General features: G+C 39.5%; 1 protein-coding gene across 6 annotated transcripts in view; it reads left to right on the plus strand.

Annotated features, from left to right (window-relative positions):
• LOC132108181 (cell adhesion molecule 2-like) overlaps positions 1-14,991 on the plus strand; it is a 230,332-nt gene that overhangs the window by 202,634 nt on the left and 12,707 nt on the right. For 3 of the 6 annotated variants that reach the window (XM_059514784.1, XM_059514789.1, XM_059514787.1), the window contains exons 6-9: positions 1,291-1,452; positions 2,248-2,338; positions 6,070-6,248; positions 14,376-14,402. In XM_059514784.1, coding sequence (XP_059370767.1) covers positions 1,291-1,452; positions 2,248-2,338; positions 6,070-6,248; positions 14,376-14,402 — 459 coding nt within the window. The remainder of the gene's footprint in view (positions 1-1,290; positions 1,453-2,247; positions 2,339-6,069; positions 6,249-14,375; positions 14,403-14,991) is intronic. The other 3 variants (XM_059514785.1, XM_059514790.1, XM_059514788.1) reach the window with 1 other exon arrangement.

A 14,991-nucleotide genomic window follows, 5' to 3' on the forward strand; every position in this document is an offset into this window, starting at 1 on the left:
TAATAGTTTGCTTCACCTCTGAAATGACTTTCCTTTTCGGCTCACATCATCCTGTTTCACTCAGAAATACATTACATTACATGTGACAGGTGCTAAATCCAAAGTGACTTACAGCACATTCAGGAAATGCATTTTATTAATACTAGTGTTCCCTGGGAATTTAACCTCCAACCTTTGTGTTCCCGGCGCAATGCTTTACCAGTTGAGCATATTATAGAAGTAAAATGGGTTTACCATTTTAGTGTTTTTCTTCAGTGCTATACTGATGTTTTTAAAAAAAAAAAAAAAATCAAAAGCAAAGACTACACAGATGCTCTGAACGTGTGTGTGCGCATCAAGGGAAAGAGAGTTACTCCCATGTTTTATCTGGGCAGGTCATGCATGTATATGTGTAGTGAGATGTTTGCTGGAGGCAATCCTTCAGGGTGATGTTTTACTGATCCAGGGCTTTCACGGCACGCAGACATGACTCTAACTGCTATTGTCTCTGGTTACTGATTCTGTATCACTTTCTGTGCTGTTCCTCTCACAGGCATTATAAGGATTCCTTACAAGCTTTAAATTATGTTTTGATCTTCGCATTTCCACAGGCTTTCCAATAAATTCCAGGCCGAAAGGGACTATGTTTTGAGCTGTATTGGATATTAGGATAGTTTCTATTGGTGGATTGCTGTTCTTTGTCTGTGTGATTGCAAACAAAAACTTTTCTGCAAACAGAAGAATTTCATGTTGTTGTGATTGTGGAAGAAGTTATTGTTTTTTTATCAGAGTCATTAACTGATTTACTTAACTAATTAGTTCAAAAACACTGATTCATTCAGGAACACACAAGTGATTGTTTTTATGAGTGAGTTAAATTTTCAGTAGTGGAGAATTTTATCCAATGTCACTTATAAATACATATTACAACAAGCAATTCATCCTAAGAAGACAGAAAATGAGTAGTAAATGATTGAATTATTCACTCAACCGATTAATTCAAGAAACTTGTTTAGGAGCAGAATAAGTGTCCTTGATTGAGTTGCTGAATAGAGGGGAGTGCACAGGAGGGTGGCCCAGTGGCTAGCGCTACTGCCCCTCTGCCCTCACCTACTAATGTGCTCCTGAAAAAAAAAAAAAAAATTTCCCGTAAAACCTTCCATGCCTGTATATCTATATATTGTTGCAGTCTTGGGTACCACAGAACACTTAATTATCATAATGCATAATATAATAAATGGAACATACTATGTACAGTGCTGTATGTTTAACAATAGCCTGATAGGTTTTCTTGTGTCTGTGTTCTGGCAGGTCAGAAGGAGGTAAATGCCACTGGGAGGTCATTCATGGTCAGGAGCACCATACACCTCAAGGTGGACAGGACAGACGATGGAGCAGCCTACACCTGTGTGGTGGAGCACATAGCTCTGGGCTCTTTGCCGCACCAGGTTACAGAAGTGCTGGAGGTTCACTGTAAGTCATATTTTTGGATCAGTTTCCCTCCAGACTTTCCCTCTCAGATTAGCCGAAACAGGATGTCTGTCAGCATTACTGTAGTTTAAAAAGCAGCAGAGACAGGGTTGTGTGTACAGTAACCACAATTTAGTAATGTTTTGCAGTAGTGTAACAGTAGCTAAGTTACAATTTTAAAAAATAGTAAAACATTTCTATTAACAAGCTATTTTTGTCCAGAAAGTAGATGTGGTGTGATACAAAATGCTAGTAGCTTACAATGTTTCATTCTATGTGGATATCATTTTTACAATGAAGATTCCTTTTCTGCATACATTTTTAACATTTTGTGGTTTGGTTGTTTTGTGTTTTTATTTTATTTTACTTTGTTTTTTGTTTTATTTTGTGTTTTGTTATGTTTTGGTCATTTTGTGTTATTGTTTTGCTTTGGTTGTTTTGTTTTTGTTTGACTTTTTGTTTAAATTTTGTGTTTTTGTTTTACTTTGGTTGTTTTGTGATTTTGTTTTATTTTGTGTTTTTGTATTGCTTCGTGATTTTTGTGTTTTTGTTATGTTTCGCATTTTTTTTTTTTTTTTTTTTTTGCGGTTTGGTGTTTTTTTTAATGTTTTGGTTATTTCGTTTTGCCTTTTGTTTCATTTTGTGTGATTTTTTTTCTTGTCTTTTGTGTTTGTTTCTTTTTGTTTTTTGGGGGGTTGTGTTTTACTTTTTTATTTATTTATTTTTATTTTTTTATTCTTTGTTTTGTTTGTCTTTGGTTTGCTTTTTTTATTTTGTGTTTTTTTGTTCTCAATCCAGATCCTCCTCAGGTACAGATTGTGCGCTCAGTAATAGTACCTCAGGAAGGACAATACTTCAAACTGGAGTGTGTATCCAAAGGCAACCCACTGTGAGTGCAGCTTTCTTTTAATCACTTACGTGAACATTGTTTGAATATGGTTTGTCTTATGAAGTTGAAGTTGCAGAATCATCACATTTAAAGGCAGCCCTTATCTGCATGCTGAGAACAAAAAGCAATAATACTAAATCAGATTGTGAAATTTGGGAGGGATTTGGTGAGTCATATAATCGTCTAGAGACAACTCTTTTAGAGTGGCCTTCCAGAGGTAGAGAACAAAACCATAAAAAGTTCCTTGAACAGAAATGATAACAAAATGAGAGCCAAATCTTTTCTAGCACCAGCCTACTAAACCTATTCCCTAAACAGATTAAAGGATTAGGTTCAACAAAATCTTTGTTTTTGTTCCATATATTTACAATGGCAGTACAACAGGGGGCATTTATATTAGATGTGTTCTTGTGTTCAAAAAAAGCTTGACACATTGGGGAATCAATGCAGCCTGCATGACCGGTGTCTGAAGCAAGTATGAAACAACGCCAATCTATTGCGTGTTATAGACCAGGTGAGCAGTGTGGAAGTGTGTGTCTCCGTTCCAGAGGTTTCTGGCACTTGAGGATGCGCACAATCTATCTGTCATCTGTTTTAGTCAGGAGCTTATGCATTCAGAGCCCTTGAGTTGTGAGTGTTATCCAATGAGAAGCTCCATTCGCGTCTGTCTCTCTTCTCGAGAGATGAATGACAAGTGTTTGCATCTCATGTTTTTGGTCCTGCTGTTGCCGAGGCACGGCAGAGACCCAGATCGCAGGATTGACAGGGTTGAGATGCCCTTTTTTGGGTTATCAGATCCCGAGCATAGTGCTCAAATCGAGCAACGCCTTAGGAAATGTGTTCCTCTGTGTTTGAATTCTAACACTTAAGGGCATGTTCTGCTTTTGCGTTTGTCTCAGCAAAGAGCACATGCGTTCAGAGTTACGCATTCATTGTGATAAGTCACAATGTCCAAGCTCCGCTCATGTTTGTTCCTATTCCCAAAGGGATATGGAGCAGAGTGACTGTGTTTTGGGGCCCGGTTCCATCATTTCTGTGGCACAGTTTATCTCACCTCACGGTCATCGTTTTGATCTGCGGCATCTGTACACCCTCTCTATATGGGTTGTCAGATGCCACAGATATTGTTGGGTTGTTATGACGATGAAGTCTGAGCACGGAGTCTTTTTAGCCCTGATCCTGCGAGATCGTGGGTGGAGCTATATTCAGCTCAGCCATGCCTCTCTAATATGCATGTTATTTTCTGTGGAGAGTCTCACTGAATATATGTAAATATTCTGCAGAAAGAGAGGCTTGCGAGGTTTCTCTCCCAGGATTTTTAGCACCTAGAGTGGTTATGAGGAATATATTTTTGCTCTGGAATATGGCGGTCTGAGGGCAGCTATATTCTAGCCTAGATTCTAATAACTAGGTTGGGTTCCCCTTGGCACAAGTTTTCGAGTAAGTGCTGAAGCCTTTGTTTAGGAGTCTGCTACTCGAGGATAGCTGTGTTCCAGCGTGGAGACCGCTTCCCTTTTAGGGTTTTTAGATTTTGGTCTCTGCGAGCCCCTTGCCTGGACTGTGCTGTCTGTCTCCCCTTCGGGGTTTTAAATAGATGGCCCACTTCCGTGGCCTGGGCAATCTTCAGCCTTATCTGAGAGAATTGCTATTTGAGGATAGCTGAGTCCAGACCTCTGGTGCTATGGCTATTGCTTACATCAGACTTGATCTCGGACTATGATGTTTGTGTTTGCTCTTTAGTGAATCATTTACTGATGGTGTGGATCTCCCTCTTGTGAGATCTTAGTCAATAGCACAATGCTTTTGCTAGCCTACTGTGAGACTGACACGGATTGGGGGACCTCCTTAATATAGCCTTCTGAGGGTGGTTATATTCCAGCCATTGTTTTTGGCTTTCAGCCATTTCTGGCTAGCTGTATTCTACTGTAATTGCAGTGAGCCCTCTCGTGGAGTTGGCCCCTTTCCTAGAGCCTAGCTATCTGAAGATAGCTGTGTGCTAGCTCAGTGATCGACCCCCTTACCTAGACAGTGCTGTCTCCCCTCTTTGGGTCGTAAGTAGACAGCCCACTCTTTGTGGTCTGGGTAGTTTCAGTAGGTCCCCCTTCTGGTAACCCTTTCTAGGTGCATACCAATCTGAAGATATCTGTGCTAGCTCAGTGACTGGTCCTCTTCCTAGGGTTTTTAAGTAGCGGTCTCTTTGAGCCCTTGCCTAGACAGTGTTATCTCCCCTGCTGGGGTAGTAAGTAGATAGCCCACTCGCTGTGGTCTGGGCAGCTCTGCGGGAAAGCTATCTAGGCTAGCTGTTAATTGTTTACTTGGGACTGACACGGTTTAGGGTCCTTCTTAAGCCCCTTTCACACTGCACGTCGGACCTGGCAAATTGCCGGAACATTGCCGGGTCGCCTTCTGTGTGAAAGCAAACACGTCCCGGGATTGATTCCGGCATTGAACCCGGGTCAGGGACCTAGTAACATTGCCGGGTTCAACCCGGGACGAGCGCTGTGTGAACAAAAGCAAGATCTAATGCCGTGTCGAAGTGATGATGCGCGTTATCACGCGACTCTTTTACCGGCTGTTTTGAAGGAAGATCAACGTTTGCGACGAATAAATATGTGCAAACTATAATGAAGCAGAGATCAGTTAGTTCCTCACTTTCCGCGCTGACGCCGAGATCGTTCGCTTGCTTCAGTGAAAGTATAACGTGCCTAGCGTTTTCGACTTGTACATTACACGTCACGCCCTGATGTCAGGTGTCGTTACGGGATCTTTACGGGTTGTGTGTGAAAGCATGCACATATCCTGGGTAATCACTGGCAGTGTGAAAGTGCAAAATCTAGCAACCCGGGAACAATTGCCGTAACACTTTGCCCGTGTATTTGCCGGAATGGCAGTGTGAAAGGGGCTTTAGTAAAGCTACCTGAGGGTGGTTCCCCCATTTCTGTAAAGTTGCATGAGTGGCCTGTGTTGTCAGTGGCATGGCCCCTTTCTGAGGAAAGGTTTTGTTTATGTCTGTTGCTTCCTTGGAGCTCTCCCACCAGGTGTACAGGCATGCACCTCGGCACAGTGTTTGGATTTTGTTCCCCAATGTGCCCCTTAGGGGGTGCAGTGTTGAGTTTCCTAAAAGGGAAACGTCTCAGGTTACGCATGTAACCATGGTTCCCCGAGAGTAAACGAGACGCTGCGCCCCCTTGCCACACATTCGGCCTGTCTATGTCTCCTTCAGACAACTAAAGAGGATGACATATTCAGCAGGTGGCCTTTTATACTTCCAGGCATCCCGCCTATGACAGCATGGGCCAAGTGGGCCAATAGATTGGAGTTGTTTCACATATGCTTCAGACACCAGTCATGCAGGCTGCATTCCCCAATGTGCCCACTAGGGGCCACAGCATCTCATTCCCTCTGGGGAACCATGCGTTACATGCGTAAACGGAGACGTTTCCTGGCACTGCATGCCAATTTCAATATTTTAATATAATATTTTAATAAAATAACAGCTTCCCTGCAGTTTTGGGAATGCGTGAATCCTTTGTTAAATTCTATAGTTTTTTGCAGTAGCATGTATGAACACAAAATAAAACTTAAAATGACCCAGTAAAATGTAATTAAATTACATTTCTATGCATAAAAAAATCACAGGTTTGTGAACCTTCTTATGTACAGACATACCAGTGTTTTCAGAGTTTTTGAATTTTCTGAGACATCAAGCTATATTACTCTTTCATTTTCAGGCCTGAGCCAGTTTTTTGGACAAAAGATGGAGGTGAGCTTCCTGATGTTGAACGAATGATTGTGGAGGGTAGAGATCTAATCATAACCACACTGAACAAAACAGACAACGGCACATATCGCTGTGAGGCCAGCAACCACCTCGGCACCAACAGGGATGAATTTACACTGTATGTGTACGGTAAGTACTTCTGGATCATCATAACCTCTGGAGGGCAATAAATCCATGAGATTATTTATTTATATTCTCATATGTTCTCATTATTTAGTTTATTTGTGAAAGTTTGTTAATATCCATTGTAATACGCATCAAAACACACATACGCACTCAGTAAACTCTTCATGGCCTTAGTTTATCAGGGGTTTGTGTGTTTGAGGGTATACAGCAGAAACTGCTGGTGGCTGCAGTATTTGCCACCAAAATGAGCCAGAGCCAGAAATGATAAGTTGGTTCTTCAAAACAGGAAGTAAAGCAAGAGAAGAACACACAATTAAGGGTCCACTGCTAATGCAGATAACATTTGTCAAGCTAAAATTGGAAGAAAGATAGAGAACGCTTGGGACAGAGATGGATTTGTAGCAACGCTTTTTAATAGGCCCAAACAGCAATCTTTGAAATCATTTGGAAGGTACACATTTGTTGTACTAAAAACAAAGACAAGGGATTTGTCTCAACAGGAGGGGCCTTTATGAACAGATGCCTTTTGAAAGTCGAGCCCAAAGCTCTCCATGCATTTCCTTTACCCCAGATTTATTTGGAAAAATTTTACAAGACAAACAGACACACAAAAGAAAGACTCATGTAGAAGCTCTTCGAATGAATCAGGTTACAGAGAGTTATCTGTTAGCATAACAGTATAATAGTGACACTTTAACTACTTTTGAATAGTCTTCGACTGAAATGAACACTTTTTGTTGCAATATTTACTATAGCAAAAACTAACCATTCAAACCTCGACCCTCAGGTTAAAGAGACGAGAGGAAGCGAGTGACAGGCAGGTGTAGAGAGAAAAAGAGAGGGAGAATCTCATTCACATGACTCATTACCTTCTAATTCATCTAGATGTCTTACTTCACCCGAGTGATATTTATTAAGCCCTTCCTTTCAGGATGAGTTGTCCAACTCGGCTCTCGAATGAACCTAATTTGCTAATGGTATGACTGCCGAGTGGCAATAAATGTCATTTGAAATCACGCACTCCCAATTCATCTCCAGTTACCATATTAATTCCCATGTATTAATGTGTCTGCTGGTAGGTACACTTTTTTTTTTGCAGGGACAGAAAGAAATGGGAATGTCTGGTGTTTAGAAGAGGCAAAAAAAACAAAGTAGGATGGCAAATTGTGTTATGTTAGTAATATGTTCAATAGGATGGCAAATCGGGCTGTGATGTGTAACATTACTCAGTTTTGTTTTCCGTGTCTTATCCTTAGAAATGGGTATCATAAGGAATTTAATGATTCCGGTTCTGATTCAACTGAACTATTATAAATAAATAAATAATATATATATATATATATATATATATATATATATATGTGTAGATAGAACTAACCCTTGTGAAAATAAAGTGTGCTTAATTCTACTGAATGTGCACTTGCAGATAATATAACATTAATGAAATTAAAAGGCTACTTACATTTATCTGACGCTTTTATCCAAAGCAACTTACAATTGCTATATATGTCAGAGGTCGCACGCCTCTGGAGCAACTAGGGGTTAAATGTCTTGCTCAGGGACACATTGGTGTCTCACAGTGGATTCGAACCCGGGTCTCTCACACCAAAGGCATGTGTCTTATCCACTTCGCCAACACCACCCTCCTTAATACATACTTAAATGTACTTAGTGTATGTTTCTTAAGACACTTAAGTACAGTTATAAAAACTGCAATTTGTAATATTATGAAAAATTTTAAAGTTCATTTTAGATAATTACTTTAAATTTGTTGTCATGGTTTATTAATAAAGTACACACATTTTGATGTGTTGACTATGCTACAGCACATGTAGTACAGTATATATATATATATATATATATATATATATATATATATATATATATATATATATATATATATATATATATATATATATATATATACACACACACACCCATGAATCTTAATATTTTGTGTTGTTTCCTGGATGATCCACGACTGTCTTTCTGTTTTGTGATAGTTGTTTATGAGTCCCTTGTTTGTCCTTAGCAGTTCAACTGCCTGCTGTTCTTCAGAAAAATCCTCCAGCTCCTGCACATTCTTTAGTTTTCCAACATTTTCTGCCTATTTGAACCCTTTCCAACAGTGACTGTATGATTTTGAGATCCATATTATATTTTCACATGGAGGACCACTGGGGGACTCATACATAACTATTATATAAGGTGAAAACATACTGATGCTCAAGTAACACAATGCATTAAGACCTGGGGAGTATGAGCACAACTGTATATATATATATATATATATATATATATATATATATATATATATATATATATATATATATATATATATATATATATTGTAGTCACTGGAGACCACTATACTGTATATGGGTAGCTCTATAGTGCAGTGGTTCCCAACCTTTTTCAACTCGCGGCCCACACAACCACACACATATGTTTGCGCGGCCCACATCAAAAAAATGAACTGACCCCGCTATTGTTGGGTTAATAACTTAGTACTCAGAAGCTAGATTGTTAACTGTATTTATTGAATGAACTAGGGCTGTGCGATATGGAGAAAAAAAAAAAAAACTTATCGCAATTTCTATGATAAATTTTGCGATTGTGACACATACCGATATGCTTTTACAGTCATAAATGCATTCAGGATTAATTTGAAACATATTTCCAAAAGAAAACCAATTAGAGCTTTATCAAAAAGTTGTAACGTCTCTAGAACAGACATAAGTCAAAATTATCACTACAGTAGGCCTAAAGATTTATTTAGGCCTAACAAAATATATAGACTTATGGCAAAAAAAAAAATCCTGTGTACAGGGACTTTTTTTTTCTTTTTTTGCCATGCATTGTTCATAGAGCTCATTAATTGTAGTGGTGCCTCAGGTGTTTGCAGTGTTTATACAGTATATGTATGCGGTCAGCAGCGAGAGCGCATAAATATAATGCGAAAGCACATTAAAATAATGCACGAGCGCGAATCTCTCTGTTCGCACGCAGATTTCCTTTGCTCTGTCACAAAACCAGACGTGCTTGCTCAGATACAGATCCGCTGCTCTGCGCGGAGAGAGTGTGCACACTTAAAACATGTCTCCTCTCACTTAAACTGCGTCCTGTGCACTCACAATTCTCTCTATGCTCATGTGTTAGATATTAATTATTTTCGCACGTTTTTATTTCTAGCCTTTTACCGCGTGCAGTGTGAACGCTCTGATCCGTTAACATGGGCTCGGAAAAAAGGCGCATCACAGACAGTGTGTAAACCTGGAGTTAAAGGCATATGCCCAGTCGGTTCTGTTCTCGCGCTAGGCGCAATGCTTTCTGATTGGATTGGACAGCATACTACGGGAGGTCAGGGCCGCGGAAAATTGTGCTATAAAGCGATTTAGAAATCGCGCACGCTCAAATCGTGATTTTATGATGATTTCTGTTAATCGCACAGCCCTAGAATGGACTGGAAATGAACAGAAAATAATTGGCGGCCCACCTGCAATACCACCGGAATACCACGCGGACCACAGGTTGAAAACCACTGCTATAGTGTATTCATTAGAGTTGTGCTGGCATAGGTAGTAACAATATAACTCATAGAGCCATGCACTCACAGGTTTCCCCCTTACATTCCACTCTCTCCACTCTGCTATTGTATTAATCAAAGTTTAAAAAGCCCATAAAGACAAAAGCGAAACCTCAGAAGTCAAGCCTGGAGCAGCAGAGAGTTTGCAGAAAGACAAGCATGAGCCTAGAAAACAGCAGCATCCATGACCAATCCGATTGCTCCGCTGGATGGGAAAATCCAAGTATTGGTCTGCACGCTCCTATGTGAGTGTTATTGAGCTGCTGAGAGACCTGTGACATCTCTCCTGCAAGTGTAATGTATAGTCTAATTGTACCCAGCAGTAGGTCTGAGCAGACGAGACTCCTTCTGGCTACTCGGAGCCCCGAGTTCTCCTCTGACTTTTAAATGAGCATCAGCATTTACGTCTCGTGGGTTTAATCCGGTGCTTGCTTGGAAATGTAAAATATTTATTGCTTGCTTCATATAATCAGCATGTGTTCAATCCCAACCCCCTCTCAATTAAAACCATGAGAACAGATGAAAAAGAGTTTCGTTTACTTGCTTGGAAAAGCATGCAAACATCCATAAAATTGACGTGTTTTATGAAGCACGCCCTGCTGCTGGAGATGAAATGCTTCCAGAGGCACTTGTGAGGCAATTTGATCCTAAACGAAATCCTTGCCAAATAGCTTGAAAATGCTGAGTTGTATTTATGCTTCTTTTAACTTTTTCCTCCTCTCCAGTCTTAGGTCTTATTTAAAATGGCTAATTATGTATCGGTAATCAGTTTTGGAGAAGAGTAAAGAAAGGGCGCAGGAGGCAAAGACTGATCAAAACAGCTCGCGTTTGAAGTCCAAGCAGAGGAAACGAGCAAACACTCACGTTTCTGATCTAGAAGTTAAGCATTAAATATTAGGGAACCAAAAGGGAAGCCTTGACCAACAAGAAAAACTGAAAATAAACATGTAAATAAAGCTGTTTTGGGCAAGGTGATGTGTATAACAGGGCTGATGGGAGAATTGCACAAAAACATATCCAGGTCTTGTTTCAACCCTAAAGAATTTTTTAACGATTGTCCGAAACTTGACAAACCTTCACACACACATATATATATATATATATATATATATATATATATATATATATATATATATTCAATGCACACAGACTGAAGTAGTTTAAGTCTTTGGTTCTTTTAATTGTGATGATTTGGGCTCACAATTAACATCTCAACAAATAAGAATACTTCAAAAGACCAATACAAAAAAAAATGTGAATGGTTGGCCTTCTGGAAAGTATGTTTATTTATTGTAAATGTACTAAATACTTGTTAGAGGCTCCTTTTGCTTTAAATACTGCCTCAATTCAGCGTGGCATGGAGGTGATCAGTTTGTGGCACTGCTGAGGTGCTATGGAAGCCCAGGTTTCTTTGACAGTGGCCTGCAGCTCATCTGCATTTTTTGGTGTCTTGTTTATCATTTTTCTCTTGACAATACCCCACAGATTCTCTATGGGGTTCAGGTCTGGTGAGTTTGCTGACCAGTCAAGCACACCAACACCATGGTCATTTAACCAACTTTTGGTGCTTTTGGAAGTGTGGGCTGGTGCCAAATCCTGCTGGAAAATGAAATCAGCATCTTCAAAAAGCTGGCCAGTAGAAGGAAGCATGAAGTGCTCCAAAATATATAGGTAAACCAGTGCAGTGACTTTGGTTTTCAAAAAACACAATGGACCAACACCAGCAGATGACCTTGCTCCCCAAATCATCACAGACTGTGGAAACTTAACACTGGACTTCAAGCAACTAGGGCTATGAGCTTCTCCACCCTTCCTCCAGACTCCAGGACCTTGGTTTCCAAATGAAATACAAAACTTGCTCTAATCTGAAAAGATTACTTTGAGCCACTGGACAACAGTCCAGTTCTTCTTCTTCTTAGCCCAGGTAAGACGCCTCTGACATTATCTGTGGTTCAGCAAATTCCTTGACACGTCTGTGTGTGGTGGCTCTTGATGCCTTGACCCCAGCCTCAGTGCATTCCTTGAGAAGTTCACTCAAATTCTTAAATAGATTTTGCTTGACAATCCTCATAAGGTTGCGGTTCTCTCAGTTGGTTGTGCATCTTTTTCTTCCACTCAACTTTTTGTTAACATGCTTGGATACAGCACTCTGTGAACAGCCAGCTTCTTTGGCAATGAATGTTTGTGGCTAACCCTCCTTGTGAAAGATGAATACACAGATCAGCAGTCTTCCCCACGATTGTGTAGCCTAGTGAACCAAACTGAGAGACCATTTTGAAGGCTCAGGAAACCTTTGCAGGTGTTTTGAGTTGATTAGCTGATTAGCATGTCAACATATTCTAATTTGTTGACATAGGGAATTGGTGGGTTTTTGTTAAATGTGAGCCAAAATCATCCCAATTAAAAGAACCAAAGACTTCAGTCTGTGTGCACTGAATTTATTTAATACACAAGTTTCACAATTTGAGTTGAATTACTGAAATAAATTAATTTTTCCATGACATTCTAATTTATATAGATGCACCTATATATATATATATATATATATATATACTTAAACAAATAATAATAACGCTAGTAGCTTGTGGTAGCATTATTGGCAAAATCCCCATCAACAACACTAAAAACGTAATTTTCTTTAATCAAAATGTAGTTTTGTATATATTTTGAATTTGAAGTGAAACGTGGCCTAGACATGCTCTTGACAGGTTTGTGAGATTCACCCAGATCGGAAACCCTGTGGTAAACACACTCAGCCTGCAGCAGAAATGAGGCGGGAACAGTCACGCTGCGTTTGAACTACAGCACGAATGTTGATCTTCCCATCTCTGTCTTTCTCCATCTCTCTCGCTGCCACTTAACGTCACCTCCACCTTTTTACATCAGACATTCTTTTTTTCCTCATTGTGCATATTGGACTAAAAGGTTTTTGGTTTTTGTGTTGAGGGGAAAAAAGCTAGCCAAAGATGAAATTCTGGTTGTCAGGCTGTCAAAGAGGTGAGAGATAAAAGGCATTTCTAATCAGACATCTGCTCTGTTTCAGTAAATCGAAGGGCAGATGTAATACTCCAGTGTGGACAAACAAGCACATGGGGACAAGCAACACTGACATTGTGTACCTTTAAAAATGTCCATAGACACTGCAAGTCATCACTAAGACATCAGGTCTTGTTTACTAATAATTGCAGGACGCATGAAATGGTTATTATATTAATGAATTTTGAAGGAGGGAACAGTCAGTAATGACCGACTTTGGGATCTCAAATTTCATATTGTGAAAGGGTCAAGGATATACTATCATAGGAGAAAACTCAATAAATGTTGTTAAAAATACAAACAATAAAATTTTATAAAATGAAAAGCATTTTTGCCAAATGTCAAGTGGTGTAACCAAGAAAATAATTGTCTTACACGTACAATGGACAAGAGTTAGTTAGCTAGTTAGTTAGTTAGTATATATTTTTGTGCAAATTTATGCCAGTTTAAAAACTTTTAGGTAATTTTCTAAATCGAATATCAAGTGGTGTGACCAAGTAAATCTTAATATAATTTTTTTTTTCTTAAAAAAATGGACAATCATTTATTTATTTATTTATTTAATTGACGATCCTTTTTTTATGCATTTTTATTATTACAGTTAAAAAAAAATCATAAATTCAGAATAAATTTGAGTACAAAATGTATTGATGAACCATGATTTGTTTGTGAAAACATTCATATACAGATTTCACACACACAATTTCAAGTACGCACACTGAATGAGACCTAGTGTCCCAATTTGTCATGCTGGTTCTCTCAATCTGCATAAGATAAAGAGGCTAGTAACTCAAATGACTAAACTGGCATTAATATAGTAAAAATATCTTCAGCTTCACTGGCTTGAAATACGGAGCGATTTAAATGATAAGTAGCATCATTACAGAGCAGTGCAGCGGGATAGTGAAGTGACATTCAGCCAAGTATGGTGACCCATACTCAGAATTTGTGCTCTGCATTTAACCCATCCGAAGTGCACACACACAGAGCAGTGAACACACACACACACTGTGAACACACACCCGGAGCAGTGGGCAGCCATTTATGCTGCGGCGCCCGGGGAGCAGTTGGGGGTTCGGTGTCTTGCTCAAGGGCACCTAAGTCGTGGTATTGAAGGTGGAGAGAGAACTGTACATGCACTTCCCCCACCCACAATTCCTGCCGGCCCGGGACTCGAACCCACAACATTTCGATTGGGAGTCCGACTCTCTAACCATTAGGATGTAGTAGATATCGGAGATTAGCGGGGATGTATTATTCTCAATATGTCCAAATGGAAATGTTTTGCAGGATGTGTATGTTTGTACACTGAACTTGAACTTGAAACCATCATGTCGTCCCAGTCATTCATGTTCCATCATTCTGACTGCAGGTTAATGCAGTCAGTTGGTGTCTTCATTAATGGTTTTGAGTTTTGTGGCCAGTTTTTTTTTTTCTTCTCTCCCCTTGTGATGTCCTCACCCTTGTCTTCCCTTACTGCCCCTTTCTGTCTGCGTCCATGGCAACAGCTAAAGATTTCCCAGGTACAACCACAGGTAAATATTTTTTTTGCTGGAGTGCTGACATCATCATTGCGAGACAGGGTGCTGTAATGTGGCTTGTGGAGTGGGGTGACGGGTTATGCCAATTAACCTCCTCCATAGCATGAGCTGGGAGCCATTGCCTTGCATGGGAGCACTGCTGATCTTTGTGAAATGTCATGGTGCTCTATGGTGCTGTCATTCACATGAGGGATGCTTAAACCTTTGGCCCGCTTACTGTCGTCAGTGAAAGGAAATGAATCTTATTATGGTTAAGAAGAATCTAGAAGAGTTAGAAATACTGTTTATATTACATAATGGTCAATGGCACAAGGATAGATCTCTAGATCTTTATATGTATATTAGTGCTGGGCAACGATTACAATTTTTAATATCGATTATTATCACATTATTGACTATGATTAATCGCAATTAATCACATTTTTATGCACTCAAAAGTAGTATATTGTCCACTTTATTTCATTTAAAAGTAGGCCTACTGCTATATGAACAAAAGTGTAATAACATTTTGTTTGCGAACGCTTTTTACAGCAGTTTTCCTTTTACATAGTAGCAGTTAACATATTTATTGTAGCCTAAGTCT

Source organism: Carassius carassius, chromosome 28 (assembly GCF_963082965.1).
Source record: "Carassius carassius chromosome 28, fCarCar2.1, whole genome shotgun sequence".
Taxonomy (NCBI): domain Eukaryota; kingdom Metazoa; phylum Chordata; class Actinopteri; order Cypriniformes; family Cyprinidae; genus Carassius; species Carassius carassius.